The sequence below is a fragment of the Pantherophis guttatus genome, chromosome 2 (assembly GCF_059756535.1).
Source record: "Pantherophis guttatus breed Tessera chromosome 2, ASM5975653v1, whole genome shotgun sequence".
In the NCBI taxonomy this organism is placed as follows: Eukaryota; Metazoa; Chordata; class Lepidosauria; order Squamata; family Colubridae; genus Pantherophis; species Pantherophis guttatus.
In genome coordinates, this window is record NC_142064.1 from 161,962,677 (window position 1) to 161,985,388 (window position 22,712).

At 37.8% G+C, this 22,712-nt stretch overlaps 1 protein-coding gene across 2 annotated transcripts; it reads left to right on the top strand.

The window, feature by feature from the left end:
* Nucleotides 1–3: 3 nt before the first annotated feature.
* Nucleotides 4–21,535, top strand: SLC16A5 (solute carrier family 16 member 5). Of its 2 annotated transcripts, none has more exons than XM_060688707.2 (5): nt 4–164; nt 7,512–7,762; nt 14,658–14,801; nt 15,483–16,328; nt 18,533–21,535. In XM_060688707.2, exons 2-5 carry the CDS (start codon nt 7,519–7,521, stop codon nt 18,772–18,774), a joined length of 1,476 nt encoding a protein of 491 aa, XP_060544690.2. In that variant the 5' UTR covers nt 4–164; nt 7,512–7,518; the 3' UTR covers nt 18,775–21,535. The 2 variants fall into 2 exon arrangements, with proteins under 2 accessions (XP_060544690.2, XP_060544689.2); XM_060688706.2 differs by lacking the exon at nt 4–164 and adding an exon at nt 4,831–5,176.
* Nucleotides 21,536–22,712: the final 1,177 nt, after the last annotated feature.

Below are 22,712 nucleotides of genomic sequence, written 5' to 3' on the forward strand. Positions count from 1 at the left end.
TCTTTTGCCGCCGGCAGTCAAGGCGGCGAGAGTTAAAAAGCTATTTCACCCGGCGGCCCCGCTGGGAAGAGGAGCGGGAGAAGTGAAAGGAAGGTGCCCCGGGGACTCCCCGCCAGGGAGGGAGCCGTCAGCCTCGCGCTTCTCCCCTTGCCCGGGCTGAGCAGGTAAGAGGCAGTCAGTCGATCGGCTGGGATCCTGAGCCGGAGTCACATTTTTTGAAGGGGGGGGGGACGCGGAATCTTAAAAGCTATGATCCATCTCCCCAAGGGGCTTTTCTTTCCTTTTTCACTTCCCCACCAGTGGAGCCATCGGCGTGTAATCAACTGGGGGCTGGGGGGAGGGATCCAACAACACGTGTCTGGGACACAGAAGCTTTCTCTTTCTTCTCAAAGGGCAGGCAGCGAGGTTTGGGCTTTTTCAGTTTTCACACGAGAAAGCAGCTTCTCCCGCTCTGTTGCCTGGATCCCAATCAAACCTAATCAATCTCTGCAATCAGGAAGTTGGCCGATTGTCTAAGACCGTCGCTTAAGACAGAGATGGGAATCCCCAAGATAGAGTTCGATTATGATTAAATCAACCTCACCCCTCACCCCCGACCGTGTTTTCTGGAGAGAAGGGCTCCCACCTTGGCGCTAAAACAGAGAGAGGCCTGTTTCCGTCATGGCCCCGTGGTGGGCTCTGAAAACTAATGCACAAAGATCCAGACTAAACAGGAGTGATGATTATTTTCGGAAAACCGAAGGCGACAAGATCTCTGTAACAACAGGAAACTAGCGCCGTTTCTGCTCTTTGGAGAGAGGCACGTTGAGTTGCGAAATGCTGTCATGGGGAGAGCAGCTGAGAGATCTGTGCACTTGATAGTGCCTTCACCCATAAACTGATTAAGTCATCAAATTGTACCTTGTAGCGGAGGTGTTTCAAACTGCCTTCCTGGAGTCCCAGAGTCCTTGGAGAACTTTGTGGAGCTCCATGAAAAATTGCGGGGGTGGGGTGGGGGAGATTCATTTGAATGCAGTCAATATTTTCTGGTTAAAACTTTGCTTCTGGATCAGGGGTTATGGGAATGCTTTTTTAGTTCCGGGAATTTTGTCCTTAACCATTTTACAGCCTGAAAAAGTTTTAAAACCTCTGCCTTATGACCTAGGGCAGACTGTATTGGCCAGTGTTTTTTTGTTAAGTTTCTAGAAACTGATGTAGAGCTGTATAGTTAGATCTGACCGTACACTTGATTTGGGGAATTAGAGGGGAGCCCTTTCATGTTCACTCTTTTTCTAAAAAACTGTTGACTTTCCAGTGTAGCTGTCTTGTTGCATTTCTTCTATTCCAGTGCATTTGTTCCTGGATTGATGGCTAGTGCTATGTTCAGATACTAAGTGCTTCCAAATGAAAACTTATGAAATCACTGACAAATGATTGCACAAGTTTATGCACTCAAGAAATTCTCTGAAAATCCTCATTTGTTTTTCCAGCATATTTTTGTCTTTTCTTTTTCTTTTTACTGTAAGAACATCTTTTTAAAGGCTGGAGTAATATAGCCTTCAGAAAGTTAAATCTTTTTGTGCTATTATGCTGACTTTTTAAAAAAAGCTTTTTTAAATGTCAGACAAAGAAATTTGTCATTGTTCTGTGCATATTTCCCTTTGTAAGTATCATCACTTTTTTCTCTTGGTTATCAGCAAATTTTGTATTATTTAAAACTACATTTTCTTAAATATTAAAGGAACAATTAAACATCAGTTAAATGCGTATGTTATAGCCTTATACTTGTGTACTTCTATAACCCACTTTACAAATGTGAAAAAACCCTTTCTCATTTTATTTTACTATAATAGAATTAATGAACATGACCAAAAAGTTTAAACATTAGTATTATAAAGGTGAGTGCTTGCAAAAAAAATCATTTAAATTGTGTTTTATATACTAATGACAATATAACAAAAGAAGCCAGACTGGATGTTAGCATTATTTTTAAAAATGTGTTTGTTTAAATAAAGTGATAAAAGTTACTCCTATGACAAAGGGAACAGGCTGTGATAGGCTAGAAATAAATCAGTATCTACAGTATGTCAAAGTGATACTCCTTTAAATAGTTGGATAAGGGTTGCGACATGGATAGGATATAGTGAAGTGCATATTCAGAAAATGCACTCTGTTTCTAAATAATATGGAAGTCAGTTACAATTCTACTCAGCTATTTAAGGGCAATTTTTAAAAATATTAACTAGGGGTGAAATGCTCCCGGTTTGGACCGGATCGCCCGATCCAGTAGCAATGGTGGCGGGTAGTTCGGAGAACCGGTAGCAAAAATCCCTGCCCCTAGCCCTAGCCCTAACCTTAACCTCCCCCCCACATGTCCAGCTGAGCCACGCGATCATCAGAGGCTTTTTTTTTACTTTTAAAAGCATTTTTTCTACAACCTCTTTGTCTGAAAAAATGCTTTTAAAAGAAAAAAAAAGTCTCTGATGATCTTGCGGTTCAGCTGGGATCGTCAGAGGCTTTGAGAAGCATTTTTTTCTGCAACCTATTCAGCGAAGAAGTTGTAGGAAAAAAAATGCCTTTAAAAGCCTCTGGCGATCCCAGCTGAGTTGCCTGATCGTCAGAGGCTTTTAAAAGCATTTTTTCTACAACCTCTTAAGGTTGTAGAAAAATGCTTTTAAAAGTAAAAAAAAAAAATGTTGGCCACACCCACCCAGTCACATTAACCCCCCCACACACAAGCCATGCCCACAGAACCAGTAGTAACAAATTTTATATTTCACCACTGATATTAACCATAGGAACTCTTTAGAAGCCCCTGGTGGTTCTTCCCCTGCAGTATTTAGAAAACTTCACTTGAGTTATAAAATTATTCAGGGTAAGAAAAATCCAACTGCAAATCAAGAAGAGAGAAATGTGCAGAGGGCGGTAGCCTTTTAAAAGTATTGCTGCAGAAGAAAGTAAGGCAGCTTACTGGGATGACTCAAGAGATCTTACCAGCTGACCTATAAAGGAAATCCTTGGAGCACTAACTATGGTATCGTGGCCATAGCAGCTACCTGTGCAGGCAAATGCCACAGACACCTTCAGCATGACATGCCCCTCTGGGCCCAATGAATCAATTGCTGAGGTAATAAACAGGGGGGGGGGGCCCTGCAGGTGGAAGTGGAGGGCCCCAGTTCTATTTGTACTGGAATAGTAGTTGGAGCAGCTATTTCATTGAAGGGCCACCCCTGCTTTAGTCTTGACAAGTGAATTCTGAAGCCCTTGGATCGCAGTTCCTTTTTAAAAATCTTTTATTACTTTATTCATTACATTAGCAGCCGGAAATGTTAGCCTGAGCATGAAATGTGTGCCCGTGTAGTTGCAGGTGGGTTGAGTTAGAAGTGATAAGATGCAGGAAGTGTTATTTACAAGGCCATTCATAAAACGCTTGCTGCTGATAGTAAAAACTTGCTGGGGGCTGTGATCTAATGAATATATGTAAGGGTGGTCTAAGAAACATCCCTGTTCAAGATGCCAGAGTCACAAGTAATGTTTTCCAGTTAATTTGGTGGCTTATTGCTCAATTTTCCTTTGAAAATTGATCAAGAATGGATGCTTGAAGGGTAGATCACAGTATGTCCTGGCATAGGGAAGGAAGTGTTCCTCAACTGATTCCTTAATAATGCCTTTCCTGATGTCAAATTAATGTCTGCTTAGTCATTGAGTCTGATTAATGAAAACGTGCTGAACATAACAGGCAACCTTCTTGTGGCAAACTTAAAATATATTGAGCAGCCATAGGTGGCTAGGCAGTGTGATAATTATCCCACATCTATGTATAAGAATCATTTCGGGATGGGGTGGGGGAGATGAATTCCATTCTTGCTGATTGCATCCATTCAATTTTGTGTAATGAATGAGGTTTGCCTTTTGTATTTTCTTCTGTCTTTTTTTTTTAACTTCCTAGACTAGAAAACAGACTTAGAAATACTAATCAAGGCCAATCCTGCTCAGCTCCTAAAATAAATCTGTATAAAGACTTAGTATACTTTGTGGGATTTTTGGGGGTCCAATCCAATGTGGGCTCTGAGTTGTATAAAAAAGAAGTTTGGACTGGAGACGGTGTGCATAACTAAAGGACAGTATCTTGAGCTTGGTTATACAATCTGGATCAAGTGCTTATGCCAGTTACTCACTGTTTTTGCTAGTGGTTTATTTTGAACGTTGCCTGTGAGCAAGTACCAGATTATAATCCAAAGGAAATAGTTTTTCTTTCCCATTAATAAAACAGACTATTATATGTTATATTTTTATTAGTTTATCAAAATATAAAATACAGAAATAAAAAGAAAATAATGGAAAATTAATGAAGGCAAAGGGGAAGAAGAAAAAGTGTAGGGTTAGAAGAAAAAAAAGCATTGACTGCTGACTCCTTTTGGTAGTCTTTAGAATAAGATAATAATGTACAAGTTCTACTTTTATATAGCATTATGTACTGATCATATCTATAACAACAACAAACTTACAGTATCTAATCAGCAAAACGCAAAATCAAAGTTTCATTTTTTCCCACCTCAAGCACAAACCCCAAAAGCGGTTTCAAAGTAGAAACATCTGAGTGTTTTTCAAATAAACTACTTAAATCAAAAACAACATATACTAATCTTCCTGCTAATGTATTGTAAAATTGTAGATCGCTAATTTTGCATGTGTATTCTTGCATGCATTTAGGATAATTCTAAAATAAACAATGATTTAGGATCAATGTATTAAGTATGACTATAGTACTGAAACCCTATTGCCATTACGAACCATTCTTGTAACAATGAGATTGTCCTGTGATTCCTCCATTCTGTCCAGAATTCTAGATTGTGATTACAAAGGTTACCTAAGAAACCGAGTGCACTAATACCTTCCACGAAGAGCCCATAATAACACATGTTCTCCAATTGGTTTACTCAATGAATCTGGAGTGGAAAGCGATTTGTTGGGCATGTACAGATTCAAAAGAGTTGCTTTTGGTCCTCATGTGGAAACTTGGATCCTGCAGCTACATGTTCTTTGTTCAGCATTAATCTGAACAAAGGTTATGCAGCAATATGGAACATACATTTCAAGGAGCAAATTTGGTATGGGATTTTATACCAAAGTACAAAGGAAAAATCAGCACAGACTTTACTCTTCCAGATTCAGGAACATTCTCTTCCAGATCCAGGTCAGTCAAAAGAGACACATGTACTACTAGTGCTTTTGATAGGATTCATGGATTTGAAAACAGACTGCTGCCAGCAGGTCCCCCATTTAGCTCTAGTAGCCTAACAGAAGAGGCATTGTGGATTCCCACCTCAATTGGCCTGGTAGCAATGGCATTTGCATCAAAGAGACTTGGGAATGGGAGCAGAGTCACATTACCTCTGTTTAATTCCAAGCTAGCCTCCATCCAATTTTCCATTCCCTGTATGCAGCTTAATTATACAAGAATACTTATTTAATTATTTAATTAATTATTCAATTCTTTCTAAGAAAGAATATTAAAGTTTACTAATCTTCACTCTATTTTTCTCTCTCTCCCCTCTCTTCGTGTCAGATTTTTAAAGTTTCAAGTTTGTGGGCAGAGATTGTTTTAAAAAAACTTGATTCCTACCCTGAAAAGTAGGATTTAAAAAAGCCCTTAATTAAATAAATAACAAAATAAAGAAATGTCTGTAAGAGAGCTATATAAGCTAATTTATCTTGCTTGAAGGAGGAATTGGAGGAAGGAATGCTGACATTTGTCCTTGAAACTGTGAAGTATTTCCTGGTGATTTTAGGCACATGGTATTTTTCAAGCACACCAGTGGAGGGATTCAAATTTTTTTATTACCGGTTCTGTGGCGTGGCTTGGTGGGTGTGGTATGACTTGGTGGGCGTGGCAGGGGAAGAATACTGTAAAATCTCCATTCCCACCCCACTCCAGGGGAAGGTTACTGCAGAATCTCCATTTCTTCCCAATCAGCTGGGATTCGGGAGGCCATCTATCCCATCGGAATAGATGGGGGCGGGGCCAGTCAGAGGTGGTATTTACCGGTTCTCCAAACTACTCAAAATTTCAACTATCGGTTCTCTAGAACTGCTCAGAACCTGCTGAATACCACTTCTGAAGTACACCAATACAATCCTGTTCCTGACAATATGTATATTTGCTTTTCTTGGCTATTGGTGGCTGGCTAAAATGATCGCCCTACATATTTCTCCCTGCAGAATAAATATATCTTATTTATTCAAGCGGATTATTTCTGCATCTCTATTTCATGTAAAATAAACATATGATGCTTTGGTCTTATGAACTCCTGTAGCCTGACAAATTACATGTGTCCTTTATGAGATCTTAAGTTTCTCTTTAGATTTCTTCACAAGTAACACCCAAAAACATTGGGAAGGGGGATTTTCTTATACTTATATAGATAGGCAATAGAAGATATCAGTCTTCTATCAGTATTTGAACCATTACAGATATTTTATGGAAAGGATGTTAATGGATATATGTGTGAATATATCCTTAAAATGCATAATGGCATAGTGGAAGGGATTTGAAATTTAAGTCCTGTTATCCAAATACCTGAAATTACATCCGAGAGTGACAGAACTTGTTGCAAGAGCATTCACTGCAAGTCTGGTTGTGAAAAACAAATATTTACAAACTTTGCCTCTTCCTGACACAAACCATTTATGATACTCGGTGAGACAAGGAAATGGCATAATACAGTGTTTCTCAACCTTGGCCGCTGGATGATGTGTGGACTTCAACTCCCAGAATTTCCCACCCAGCTCTGTTGGCTGGGGAATTCTGGGAGTTGAAGTCCACACATCATCCAGCGGCTAAGGTTGAGAAACACTGGCATAATAGAAGGGATGTGAAATTTAAAGCCTTCTATCCAAACATTACACCCAGGAGCAGCAGAACTTGTGCAAGAACATTCACTGCAAGGCTACTTGTGAAAAACAGTTGAGATTTACAAAATTTGCCACTTTCTGACACAAAACATTTATGACACTTAGTTGAGACAATGAAGTGGCATAATAGAAGGGATGTGAAATTTAAAGCCTGCTATCCAAATACCTAACATTGCACCCAAGAGAAGCAAAAATTGTGGAAGAACATTTGTTAAAAGACTGGTTGTGAAAAACAAATAATTGAGATTTACCAACTTTGCCTTTTCCTGACACAAAACATTTATGATATTCAGTTGAGACAATGAGGAAACTCCATGAGCCCAAAGCAGGTGAAAGGTAAAATCAATGAGAACTGAGTACTACAATTTGGTTATTTGCCACTATAAGTGTGCCTAACCCATTACCTACTGGCATTTACAATCTTGTGACATAAAAGCAAAACATACAAAATAAAATGGGTTGGTGTGATTCCAAGAGATTGTGACTGGGAAGCTCTCTATTAAAACCGAAATGAACTACTTTCTGCATGAACTGTAGTTCAATAGCTCCACTGCTGTCACCTTAGCACTGATCCGATTGTCGTTCGTCTCCTCATTTGCCTGCTATCTTCCAATTAGGTATTCTATGAAAAGACACTTTGCAAAGATGCTCCAAGAAGAAGAAGCATCTCCTAGGAGAAGCATCAAAGACCAGGATCAAGGATGGGCTTGGATGGTCTTAGTAGCCACAGTGCTGGTTCAAGGTCTAACACTGGGTTTTCCTTCATGCATTGGAGTCTTCTTCAAGGATCTGCAGCGTGATTTCCACGCTACCAATAGTGAGACATCATGGTTCCCCTCCATCATGACAGCTGTCCTCCATGCAGGTGGTGAGTATTTTGTTTTTATTGACTAACTTTCTTCTTAAATGTCATATCGAGGTCCCATGAAAAGAGCACAAGATCAATTGCTAACTAGCAAATAATGTTCTACCAAAGAGATCTGCCAAAGGTATGTTTTCTCTTCAAGCTTTGCTAAGGTTCTACTTCTAGACACAAAAATAAATCTTCCTTCCTAATCTCCAACAGTATCTTCCTTTTCCCCCCAAAACCACTATCTATATGACATCTATAATATCATGAACAATCAATAATAGATTGTGGGTTCTAACTGAGTTCCATATAGCTAGCTGGCTGGATGACTGGCTGTCTATGTTTGCCCTGTCTATGTTTGCCCTATCTTTATTATTTTTATAAACAACTCAAGGTGGTGGACATACCTAATACTCTTTCCTCCTCCTATATTCCCAGCAACAACCCTGTGAGGTGGATTGGACTGAGAATGTACCTGGCTCAAAGTCCCCCAGCCAGCTTTCATGCCTAGAAGGGGCTTAGAACTCGCAGATTCCTGGTGCCATAACCATTAGTCCATACTGGCTCTTTTTAATTGCTTAATTTAAATTTAAATTGATTTTAATTGCTATTTTATTTGCTGCTTTTTCAATTAAGGTCAGAAGGCTGATTAATTTTAATTGCTTAATTTTTTTAATTGCTGCTTTTTCAAGTAAGGTTATCCCAGAAAGCTGAGAATGAAGAGTCCATATTGAATTAATATGTGCATATTTTATCATATAATTGAGAGACAGTTTGATGTAGAGATTAAGGCATCAGAAATTATATTGTGAACTCTACTTCCCACCTTAGATACAAAACCAGCTAGGTGACTTTGAATCACTCACCTCACGCGAGCTCAGCCCTAAAAAGAAGGTAGTGGCTGAACATTCACATACACTCTTTCTCAGTCATATCTCTTTCTCACGTACATACTTAAAGTTGTTTTAAACAAAATATATGTATTGGCTTTCTTTTCAAGGCCACTCTCTGAGCCTGTGAGAGAAGTACTAGAATTTCAGACAATGGACATCACCCTTCACATGCCCTTGAGTTAAAGAGGAAAGTATTAAGCCAACTAAAACTATCCGAGCATTTTTTTTCCTATCAGACAAATCTTTGCTAAAATCATTGACCAAATTCAAAAGAAGAAACAAACCAAGGGGGAAAAAAAAACATTGACACAAAAATCCATTGGCAAGATTCAGATAAAACTCAAGAGATTGAATCACTGAACCAATTTCTTAAAGATTCAGTTGATGCACTCAACCAGCCACATCATAAAATTGGGCCACATTGAGGGCTCATCCATACAACCATTTTGCTAAATTCTTCTCGTGTGTTAGAGATGGGAGAAAAATCATATCAATTTAGTCTGTGTGGTTCCCACAGCCTGCCTTGAATGTGCACTCGGAACAGCGCTATGCTCTGCTATTGTGTCACAGTACATCTAGTGGGCCAATTGAACAGAACCAAGCTTCATTGCATTATTCCAGGTCTCTTCTAAGCATCTTAGATTGTGCTCTTGGGGACTTTTGTGTCAGGATAATGGGGAAACACTACTTGCATTTCCGAACATCTGAAATGAGTCCAGACTGCCTCAGCAGTTGGCTAACAATGAGATGGAGGTAATGTTACGAAGAAAGTCCTCTGTGAATAGTTAGTGTGATATCCTTGTGCTGTGGCAAGCAGAATATGTGGTTGAGCCTTAACAGTAATATTTACCTGACAATAAGATATATCTGGTTTGTTAGTAAAAAACAGAGTTCTATGAATGATATAAATACCTTAACAGAATGAGCAATATAATAAATGATAATACAGCAGAATATCCCTTGTGCCGCAAAGGCAAATCCCATCTTCCAAATTATGAAATATATTCTCTAAGATTGCTGAGGAGAAAACATTAAGACAAATTGAGGGAAAGGCCCTACATTATTACCTCAAAGTGGATTGATGTAAAACTTAACTGATAGGTTGGAAAATATTCATTTCCCTCCCCGCAGGACCACTGAGAAGACTATGAGTAGTCCATAGACATCATTGTTCTATAGATCTAACTTTATATTGCAAACACTGAAAAATTATTTAAAATAACTCCAGAAAAGAAAAAAAATATATATCAGATAAGCATGTTAACTTTTAAAAAATGAAGGGTTGCATTTTTTTTGAGAGTGTGCAGTTGGAAAAAAAATGACCATTGTCTCAGGCAAGCAGTGTTAGTGATAGCAATAAAATTAATGAGAAGACAGGATAGAGAAAGGCAAGAACAGAACTTTAGCTGCATCAGAATGGATTCCCTGTCCATCAGTGGGTTGGAACTCAGAGAGATGCATATTTGCGCCCCTCGGAAAAGCAGTAGACTTGCTAGAATATAGATGGTCAGTTCTTACTTGTAGCTTGTTATTATTGTAATTCTTATTAAGGCTGATTGCACAGTCAGCCAGATGTTTTTATGGCTGGTCGCATAGTCACCCAAACATTTAGACTGGATTTGGCATTTTTATCCACCTATTGAGTTCTTCCCAAGAACCTGGGATAGGCAGATGTTCATGTTTGTTAATGATAAAGATATCATTACAGGGTTATTACCTGTATGCCACCCAATTCTCAATGACTGTGGGTGGCTCACAGCAGTCAAAGAAATTAAAATAAAATACATTTAAAAATAAAATGGTAGTGCTTATGAACATTCTATCTAGGAGCTATGCCTATTAGGGTTATAAATGTCTGAAAAGCGGGTTGGGCCTTGAATAGTTTAACAATGTATTTTGCACACCTGCAAGATTTCATTAGCTTCTTATTCCATCGGGTAGCAGGAACACCTGGTTATTATCTCTTTTATAAGTGGGCCTGTGATAATAATATTGCATCAGATCTTTACTCACTGGTATTGTTATGCTGACAAGGAAAGGATTATGTTCTCTACTGAGTTGGGAAATTTAGTGAAATATTTCATTTGGTAATGATTTCTTTTGCCAATTAACCTATAATAGGCTTTGCTTGCTCTTATATAATGCATGTATTATATCATTATTAAACAATCGCTAGGACTTCTAATAGTACAATGTGAGCTGTTTCTATTGACATTGCTCACTACCAGAAAGTGCCACACAGTGTTCTTGATGAATTTGCCCCTTTAATTTATATACTCTTGATCCAGGGGTGAAATGCTCCCGGTTCGGACCGGATCGCCCGATCCGGTAGCGATGGTGGCAGGTGGTTCGGAGAACCAGTAGCAAAAATCCTTGCGGCCCCACCCCCCACCATGCCCAGCTGAGCTGCACGATCATCAGAGGCTTTTTTTTTTACTTTTAAAAGCATTTTTTCTACAACGTCTTCCGACGAAAAAATGCTTTTAAAAGTAAAAAAAAAAAAATCAGCTGGGATCGTCAGAGGCTTTTCAAAGCATTTTTTTCTGCAACCTCTTGGCCGAAGAGATGGTAAAAAAATGCTTTGAAAAGTCTCTGACGATCCCAGCTAAGTTGCCTGATTGTCAGAGAGGCATTTTTAAAAAAGCCTCTCTGACGATCCCAGCTGAGTTGCCTGATCGGCAGAGGCTTTTCAAAGCATTAAAAAAATGCTTTGAAAAGTTTTTTTTAAAAAAAATTGGCCACGCCCACCCAGTCACATTACCCACCACCACCAAGCCACACCCACAGAACCGGTAGTAACAAATTTTACATTTCACCCCATCTTGATCTATAAATAATATTTAAACATTAATATTTGTGGCAGCTTAAACTACTGAATGGGGTGTACAGGTAGTCCTGCCCAGTTCTGCCTAGGTATTAAATTTCATGTTGTTGGATAGGGTTAATTGTTCAAACCTGTCAAGATCTTTTTGGATCCTGAGCTTGTCTTCTGGGGTGTTGGCTATTCCTGCCAGTTTAGTGTCATCTGCAAATTTGATTCGTTACCCTTCTATTCCCTCATCTAAATCATTTATAAAGATATTGAAAAATACTGGGCCTAAGATGGAGCCTTGTGGTACCCCACTGCTTACTTCCCTCCATGTAGATGTAGTACCATTAAGGATCACTTGTTGAGTACAATTTGTCAGCTGGATTTGTCCAATTTGTCATTTGGATTTGTCAGTTACAAATCCAACTGGTAGTGATGCTGTTTATCCCACATTTTTCTAGTTTACCAAGAAGTAGGTTGTGGTCTGCTTTGTCGAATGCCTTGCGGAAGTCTAAGTATACTATGTCCACAGCATTTCACTTGTCTACTAATTTAGTCACTTTATCAAAGAATGAAATAAGATTGGTTTGGCATGATCTGTTTTTAACAAACTTGTGCTGGCTACTAGTTATAACTTTATTTGTTTCTAGATGTTCACAGATCTGTTTTTTTATTATTTTTTCCAGTATCTTCCCAGGTATTGATGTTAGGCTTTACTGATACTCTGTAAACAACCTGAAAATAGGGGAAAGGAGCAGGGTATCACCTTCAGCTGAATTAAACAACCACACTACTGATTAAGTAATACAAGTAGTTAGGAAATTTGCCACCATGATATTCTCAAGGACACACAAGAAGAAGCGGGTTGAGCTTGATTTGTCCCAAGTAAGGCCTATAGCTGAGTTGACAAATGTATGAGATTGACAGGATAGAAAGGACATGGGGAATTACAGAAACCTCTGCACTGTATGACCACATCTAACTCCACTTCATGAAAAATATAATCTGGCCCAGTTTTCTTCAAGGCAAGTCTACCTGTAGCACTGTAAATGAGGAGGATATTTGAGATTTCATTTGCACGTATTAAAAGTTGCCAACATTTGTTTAGGAGAGCTCCGATGTTGTTAAGAAGTACACATTCATGGAAGGAAAAAATTCTTGTCCATTCCAAGAACTTTCCCGATATAGGGCATGTTGCTGTCTCCAATCTGATCCAATAGGAAAACAAAAAGATTTGAACTTCTGAGGTCTAGGGCCTTTCATCTAAATTCCAAAGCTTAGAGTAGAACTGGCTACCAGGGTGTCTTTCATGCTTAGCTTACCTGCCATCTTGCCCCTCCCTGTAATAAGCAGTTATGCCCGCCAAGATTTCTAAAGTAAAAATTGGTTGCCCTGAGAATGTGCCTGAGAAAATGCAGATTTAAAGCAGAGAGCAAGTCTGAAATTTCAGATGCACAAAATTCTACGCTTTTCACAGAGTAGTAATTCAAGTGCAGCCTTGTCTGATGAAACAGAAAGAATCCAAGATGACTGCTTAGGGAAAACAGATCAAGCTCTACTATCAGGGGTGCTTTTCAGCAAGTTCTGACAGGTTCTGGAGAACCGGTACCGGAAATTTTGAGTAGTTTGGAGAACTGGCAAATACAGCCTCTGGCTGGCATCAGAGTGGGGTGGGAATGGGGATTTTGCAGTATCCTTCCCCTGTCATGCCCACCAAGCCACACCCACAGAACTGGTAGTAAAAAAATTTGAATTCCACCACTATCTATTATCATACCCTCTTGCACTAGCAGCTACTAAGATGTCAGGTGGCCTTAGCGGTCATGCCCTTATGATCTCCAGGTGGAATGGTAGTTCTTTTTCAGAGACACACCTTGTTCTTTTTGGGTACAAAAAACATTCATTTCAGCCTATTACAAATTACGATGACATTTCACTTCCCATTCACCCCTCCTACTTTCTGATGGTAATTCCTAAGACAATCATACACAGAAGGAAAACTGGATATAATTAAAGTACATTTCGGGGGAGGAGGGGAAGTATCCTTGGGATAGGTATAAAAAATTAACTATGATGTCTTTGTATGCTGCTGTAGATATGTGCCTAGATAATTCATAGCTTATTATTATAACATAATAATAAGTTATTCATTAGAGAGCCGATTTGGAGTAGTGATTAAGGCACCAACTGGGAGATGGCGACTTGTAGTCCTGCCTTAGGCATGAAAGCTAGTTGGATGATTTTAGGCCAGTCACTCTCTGTCAGTCCTAGGAAAGAGGCAATGGCAAAGCACTTTTGAAAAACCTTTGCAAGAAAAAACTGTACTTCCTTACCCAGGCACTTTCTAAGAATTAGACAAAATTGGACAGAAGAAAAACAATTGCTCGGTAATAAATATTAGTAGTAAGAATTTCTCTATAACAAATTACTGTTTATAATTTCTTTCTTCCATCTCAGGATCACATTTCTCTTAATTTTACATTCTTGTTAAACAAAATGTCTTTATTCAAATTATTTTCCTGCTTCATCTCAAGTGTTTTATGTCAATTATACCGATTTTGTTCCTTATTTGGCACAATATATTCAGACTGATATTATATTCAGATTCCCTTTCATGTTCTCAGATTATTTCTTGCTTTGTAAAAAACATGGGAATCATCCAATTTGTCTTCTGAACTTTATCTGAAACTGGCATCCACACCATTCTTCTTTCCTCTCTACGTGTGGCCACATTTTCAAGTTCAGATTCCCAAATAACATTCAGATAGGCTAAACATAGAATAGACATGACAATACTCTATATAAGACACTTTTGTTTTGTTTTTTTTCCAAACACAAGATTATTTTATCTTTCTTCCTTCAGAATTCTATCTTTATGTAACACAGCTTTGACTATGTCAACAGCAGCAGCAGCAGCAGCAGAAACAACAAATGTGCAGGGAGGAGCACAGAACATAATGTGGAGGTGTTGAATGAGGCTAGGGAAGACCTAGGTTTGTTTGTCCTTCATTATGGAAACTCACTGACATTGAGTAACTTGACTAGTCATGTTTCCTCAGCCCAACTTACCCCCCAGGTTATAATTGTTGAGATAAACTGAAATGAGATTCCCATAGGATATAAATCCAACAAATGCAACTATTTGACTATGCTGATCACTGTACTTTTTTGAAATTGAATCTGAAATTTCTGTTTAATGTTCCCTTCTCAGGTCCTCTTTGTAGCATTTTGGTGGAGCGATTTGGCTGCAGGATAACAGTCATGGTGGGAGGCCTGCTCAGTGGAGTGGGTATGGTTGCCAGTGCTTTCTCCAACTCACTTAGTGAGCTTTACCTAACAGCCGGATTCATCACCGGTGAGTATAGTAAAAGTATCAGTGGGTATAGTAAAATGGGATCAGTGGTGGGTTGTTCCTGGTTCAGTCCGGTTCTTGTGAACCGGTAGTAATGGTGATGGGAGGCTCTGTCCACCCATCCGGACTTCATCATGAACGATCTGCACATGCGCAGAAGTTGCTTTGCGAATCGGTAGCAGAGGTAAGTAGAACCCACCCCTGAATGGGATGGTTTGCATGCTTTCCTGTTTGGTTCCTTTTCAGAGTTTATATTCCTGCGTAACATGAATCCAAATTGCAAATGGTGATAGATACTCGATGTATGGATTGTGATGCTGATTCAGATTTTCAGTAGCGTCAGTAGCATTAAAAAAGTTTATCTCAGTTATCTGCAGTGTGGTGATTGCAGCCTCAAATGTCATCAAAGGAGTAGTGTTTTTAGTAGGAGATGGGGTAAGATTGTTTCAGAAACCTCTGAGATTTAATAATCAGATACATTCTATTGGAATTAATATTAAGTAATGTAGATTTAAGAATATTGTTCATAGCCCACCTTTGTTCTAAGTAGTGCCCCAAAATAATTCATTTAATATACTTTAAGGTAGGTGAATTCTGATTATCATAAACATACATACACATAAATGAATAAAACAAATGTTATCACTGCAGACTCATATTTTGTTTTCCTTTTTTAATTTAAAGGCCTGGGATCATCTTTTAGCTTCCAAGCAAGTGTCACCGTACTTGGTTATTATTTTATACAACGGCGAGCATTAGCCAACGCCCTGGCCTCCACTGGGGTTTCCCTTGGCATGACGCTGTGGCCACTAATTTCCCAAAACCTGCTTGATGAGATGGGCTGGAGAAACTCATTTCTAATCTTTGGGGGAGTGTTGCTGAACTGCTGCGTGTGTGGGGCTGTGATGAGGCCAGTCCCAGGTAAGCTGACTGCCCTTTCACTGAAATCTTGTTCTGAACAGTCAGCTGGAGGAATGCCCAATGGTAACACTTCGCATCATAAAGAACAATGTCAGTCAAGATTTACTGCGTGTTCCCAGACCCTGAAGAAGTACCTAGCTTTTGATATCTTTTGCAAGAACAAAGGCTACCAAATCTATACCCTTGGAGTTACCTGGATGGTGATGGGTTTTGTGCTGCCTCTCGTTTACTTGGTGCCCTATGCCATCTTGAATGGAGTGGAGGAACAGAAAGCAGCCCTCCTAATTTCCATTATCGGATTCATCAACATATTTATGCGTCCAATGGCAGGCCTTCTCTCTGGCCTTAGTATCTTCACTGGCAAGAGGAAATACCTCTTTAGCGCAGCTGTGATGTTCAATGGCCTGAGCAACCTCATCTGTGCTGTTTCAGCTGACTATAGTATTCTTGTTCTCTACTGCTCGGTCTATAGTGTCTCCATGAGTGTCATCGGTGCACTTCTCTTCCAAGTGCTAATGGACGTAGTGGAAATGGACAGGTTCTCTAGTGCCTTGGGTCTTTTCACCATCTTGGAAAGTATCACCATTCTTATTGGACCCCCTCTTGCAGGTAAGAGGTATACAGGAATTGGCCCCAGTGGTACTGTTGGTACAGATTTTGCATGTAATCAGAATTAACTGTATTGTAGCACTTAAGAGGTCATTTATGCCATCAGTCAGATGGCTATCTAGCCTCCACTTGAATGCATCCAGTGAAATTAAGGCTACCATATTGCTTAGTTCCATGCTCCTTTTAGCATTTGTGGCACAATTTTCTGCAGAATGATTACTACAGCTTTAAATGGCAAGTATTAAGGTTTTAGAGATTTAAGATTACAGCAGTCAGCATAAAAAAAGGGATTATATAAGAGTAGCAACAAGTAGTAAGTAGTAGTACTTAGCTTAGTACTACTTAGTAGCAGCAAGTAGTAATTAGCAAACAACTTTCCTTAATAGAACATCTAGTGTTTATCTTCTTTCGCTTTTAGCTCTGCTATCTATCTACTTGTTCTTCATAGCCCTTGCCATAGCCAAATTCTTATTCTTATTCATCTTTCAGTTGTTGCTAAATAATCTAAATTCCACAGCGATTCAAGTTTGGCATAAATTTGAGGAAAACAACTGGAATGGCAGAAAAAAGTTAAATTCCCTCTGTGCTGCTTCTCTTCTCTCAGTTGCTTGCTTTTTTTTTGAAAAATTAGAAATATTTTAGCTAAAATGCAGGCATAAGTAATTAATATATCACCTTACATCAAGTCAAACTTGATGCATATATATATATATATGGGCGTTTGCTATATGGATCATGTAAATTTTAACAAGATGATGCATCCTTACATATTGCAGGGAGTCTCAGTTAGCCATGGCACTCTGGTGTATATCCATTGTTTCAATAAAAACAAGGGAATCATATGTATAGAAGTTACAACTGCTTGCAGTCACCAGTCAGCAGAAGTACCATTCTAACCATTGCACCACCTCATCTCTCCCTCTCTCCATTCCAATTGTATCCTTTGGCTCACCAAAAAATATATTTAAAAAAAAAAAACCTTTATACTGGTGAAATTTTAAGCATTTTTACTCACAAATGAGTCCTGAGGAATTCAGTGAATCTTTCTCCTTGGTGAGCATGCTGATACTTACAAAATGTTACAATACTTAGACAAAAAATATATTAATTAAATAAGCAGAGATTAAAATTAAAGAACAACAAATGAAATACATTAGTTTCCTTTCTACCTGTACAGATTAACTCTTAAACATTTTTGGTAGTTAGTTTAAATGTCTTCTAACATGTTTAATTTTGAAATGAATAAATATTTTACATAATTTAAGGACTTTTGTACAAAATTTCACAAAACGGTAAAGATCCATCGATCCATTATAATTAATCAGCTGAATCCAAAGGGATTTTGATTCTCTTTAGAGTGTCTGTTAACAGAAGGGACAGGCATTTTTCATCAATTTTTCCTACTTGTACTATCTCCAACATACATCAGGAGTCTATCCAAACCCTCTGGAAAAGATTTTGATATATAGTGTACTAGTGGATGCTGAGAAACACTTTTTCTGATATATAGGCAATTTCAATATCTGAAAAGGTTGGGAAAGCTGCATGTTAAATTCATATGCCGCAAACCTTTTTTTTAAATTCTTAAAATACAGTTGCCTGTATAATTAATAAATGATGATTCTGTTGTATGCTTTGTATTAAAATATACTGGAAATGATTGGAACCTGCAAGGAACAGACAAACATCTGAAGGGATCTAGAAACTGCTTCAGATAAGAAGCAGCTCTGATTTTCTCTTATAACAGATTGTGTTTGGAATGTTGTTGAAGAATTAACAGAGAGTTAATAAGTTGCATTGATTAAATGGACATTTCTTGTTTGTTTAAATGGGACACAGAATAATTGAACAGCTCAGGATAAATCTAGGTGGCAACTGCAGCTTCATATACTATCAGTTAATAATGACAGTACAAGAGTTAGAGATGGCAAAAAGAATGTGAAAATAGGGGAAAGCAAAGGTAATTAATATCACAATGATTCTAGGTCAACAGTTATATTGAGTTTATCTTTATTGATGCTCCTCTGCCAAATGTAGGAAACCTGTTACTGACTTCATGGGTTGGGCTAGCTCTAGACCAGACTTCATAGACCATTTTATGTATTGATTCATTGGTGACTGAGTATTTAAGATATCCTGATTCTACATTTGATCGCCAAACATAGTGTATATTTTTTTATAGTCATGTATCTTTTCTTTTTCAGGTCTTCTTGTGGATGTTACAGGACACTTTAGTTATGTTTTCTATGCTTCCAGCTTCGTCATGGTATCAGCTGCTCTGTTCATGGGTATTAGCTTTTGCACATTGGAAGCGAAAAACAAATTGAAAGAAACTAATAAGCCACCCCCTGAAGATCCCTCCAAAGGAAAATACACAGAAGTGCCAACTGAATTTGTGCCTATGAAAAACAGTCCTCCTGAAGTAATCTATATAACAAGCATCTGAATGCAAAGGAGCTGAAAGAATATTGTATTATGCAAAAATGCAAAAGCTGGGGGAAAGGACATCACACGAAGAGAAATGCCTCTTTTTCATGCTCATTTCCTTCCTGATACAGTGATCTATTCAACTGGGTTTGGTTCAGATTTCTAGAAAAATTATCCAGATAGGAAGATACCCAAGCACTATCAAGCACTTTAAACAAAATGTACAGGATGCAAGTCTTATGACAGCATCTGATATTACTTGAAGCATAACAAATTACTGTTATCAGGTTTTCTTACAGACTCTTAGTAAAAACAGGACATTCACCTTTTTAGTTATTAATTATCTTGTTCTCTAAAACAAGCAAACTGACCATAATATTGTTTGTACGGGACTTTTGGTTTTGGGGAAGTCTATTGGTAGCAGTTAAGCTTATATTGAAGTCAACTGGTGGACTTCTTTCCCAGTATGAGTGCAGAATTCTTATTTATTAATCTCTACTGCTAGTTTCTTGAATGTTAAGCAGAATTGTTCATCCCTGTTTTATAATTTGAGGGCATTTTCTAGAGGAATGTATCATGCCACTTGAAGCAACCTGAGTGGAATTATATGCACTGCTATAACCAAAGTGAATATTTTCTGCATTTCAAGGCCTTTTATGGAGACAATAAAGTTTCAATACTGAAACTGCAAGTTAAAGTGGATGGCTCCTAAGTGCCTATGCATTAACCAATGGTGTCTTAAATTTTTCTTCCTCTTCGAATATATGTTGCTACAAAGAAAGTATCATGAGACTTTCTAGAGCTGTGGTGGTTCAGTGGTTAGAATGCAGTATTGCAGACTAATTCTGCTGATTGCCAGCAGTTTGATTCTTACTGTCTCAAGGTTGACACAGCCTTTCATCTTTCTGAGGTCAATAAAATGAGGATCTAGATTGTTGGGGGCAATATGCTGACTCTGTAAACTGCTTAGAGAAGTCTGAAAAGCATTATGAAATGATATGTAAGTCTAAGTGCTAAGTCATGACCATACAGTGAGGTGGACATCTTATTTTTGGAGGACCAGTAGACCCTATCACTTTCAAAATGTCAATATGGTACAGGAAGCCATGTTTGTTCTTGTCTTCACTGGGATATAGTAGGCTTCCATGGTCTCCGTAGAGCCAAATCTTTACATACATAAAGATATGTATAGGAGCAAAAAAATAATATTGTAGGTTTAAAGGAAATTAAGTGTTAGAAATGCTGCTTCTCTCAGACAATAGGTCGAAATAAAGACTATCTCTGTTCTGGATTGGAATTCTCAACAAAACTATACAGTTAAGAGGATTGTATTTCTCTTAAATCTGTTTCTGTTTTACTCTGAACATGGTTTCCTTTGCCTATTTTTTTTAAAAAACAGCAGTATTTATATTGGAACATGAGTATGTTTCAACCCAGGCTAGTTTACTTGCTTTTGACAGTTCAGATTTTCATTTCATATTCTACTCTTCCATTTCTAACCTCTCTGTAAACATTCGCCTTAGTTAAGTCTTCTGAAGTCCATACTGGTTGTTAATGAAAGAAAATATTGGCTAGGAACTCAAGCACTTTAAAACATATAGATTCAAAAGAGCAGATGTTGAAATGAAGTAAGAAGGAAGTCACAGCCCTATGGATCAACCTAAAAATTGACTTTAATCTATATGAATTGAAATGATAGGAATGCAGGATTGGCCCAAAGCATATTGGTGTCCGGAAGCATTAAAATTAGCCCAAAATTACTTTGTGCTTTGAATAACTGGGGGGTGGGGGGAGAAGGGAAAAATGAATTTTCTAGAATTGTATGAGTGAAACTGAACACACAGATGGCATATCCACAAACATGATTTGGAAAAACCCTACTCTGAAAGTCAGACCTCCAATCTTTTTAAGTCTGGATGTATTTTTTTTTCAGCATGATACAATGAAAATAATCTTGTGTATGTGAATCTCTGTGACCGTAGTGTATACAGAGTAGAAAGAGGAGGAAAATCTATCTGTATAGGATAAACAAAATGTATTTTCAATCTTAAATACACTTCAGTTATTAAAAGCCTGCTACCAAGATTAGAGTGTGACAAATCATGAAGAATACTTTGACCTATCAATAGCCTGTCTATTACACTTAAGTGGAAATTTAAAAATCGGTAGCAGTAAGGGGTTGCTGCTATCTTTATGCCTTACTTTTAAGATGTCTTGAGGTCATCTGACTGGCTAGTGTAGTGGAAAGAAAATAATTACACTAGGTAAACTTTTGTCTAAATTCTTAGATTTCTTACATTATACAAATCCAAATACCCCAAAGTTCTAATGCAAGAATGTAATAACATTTATTCAATATTAAATACTCTTCACCCACTGAATGGAACCTTTTTTCAAAAATTATAAATTATTTGATATGAAGGTTGGTTAGATGGTTTTGAAACAGAAAAATGATACCTAGGTAGACTTCTGTCTTAAAGTAATTTGCAATGCTTTAGTTTCTGGATTGTGGTCAGTTTATTACCAGATAACTACATTATTTACTGGAAATTTTATGGGAAGCCTTTCAAATATCTATGTAAGTCAAATGTACTCAGTAACACTTGCAAACTTGGAAGCAGTAAAGTGTATCAGTAGAGAAGCTTTTAAAAGAGAACAAAGAGCCACTGTGCTTATTTCAGGATTAAGAGACACGTTATTTCTTTTTTCTGAATACATCATTTGAAAAGGGTCCAAGTCTGCTTTTTCTATTCTTTTTGAATAAAGCCTCTCTACATAAAGTTTTTTTGAAGACTCTGTTTTAGTTTTGCATATGATCACTAAGATATAGTGGTGATTGTCTATTGTTTATTTTCTACTGAAATTTCAAACAAAAGTTGATAATCATGTTCTGGGAAAGCACATGCTGGTAAAATACAGCTTTTACTGGAATAAGTCCAAAACCCTTCTATATTTCCTTACTTGTCAATCATATGTTATTTTTATCCTGTCAAAAATGGGCTCTTTATTTTCTTCACTGATGGTCTCATGGCATTCTTAATGATGTTAATCAATAAATTAAAACGGAAAGTTGGAAGATGATACCTAAGGCCAAATTTAGCCCTTCAGAAATATGTCTTTCTCTTCCCTTACAACCATTGTGTAGTAGTTGGAATACTATCCGAGAAACATGCATTAATTTACAAAACTTTGCATTAATTTACAAAGTCCTACTTATATTTTGCAGTATCATTAACCTTTTTGTCCACTTCTACCTTTACCACATTGTTTTTAGCACTCAAGCTCATTGTGCAAGTCTTCTTTTCTATCTGCTCACCCAGTCTAAAACAGAACTGGTTTCTTCTGGCTTCGGAAGCTGGAAGACAGAAATACTCTGCTTTAATTCAATTCCTAAGCCAGAGAATACAACACAACTAGTTTTATTATACAGGACAGAATCTTGGCAAAACTGAAGGAACAATCCCTCCAAGACACTATTTGTGTGCAGCTTGATCTTTCATCGCTATTTCATAATTCTAACTAGCAGTTAGATTGCTTTTAGAGAAAATACTTATTAAATGACAGAACTAATGTTAGTTTTGAATACAATACGTGAGTCAGTCTGTGCTGAGGAGTAGAGTGCCACACCCACCTTCCTCCTGATCTCTTAAGTTGCTGGTCTACAGAGGAAGAGGATTTATATATAATCAAATTTTCTCTCTGTTGCCAGACTAAGCCTGTCCTTATGACTGTTCCTTTGGCACAAAAGTTGGTTATTCTAAAAGCTCCTATAGTTGTTCTATAGAAACCTGACACAATAAACATTCCAATTATTTATCTGTTCCTAAATCACCCAGTACTTTTTATTCTGTAAACAACTTGCAAGCTATAGCAACAGTTTAAAATCATCAGAAGATAACATACATTTATGCCAGTCCTATAATGCTTTAATCTTCAACAAGGAAGTTCAGAATAAAA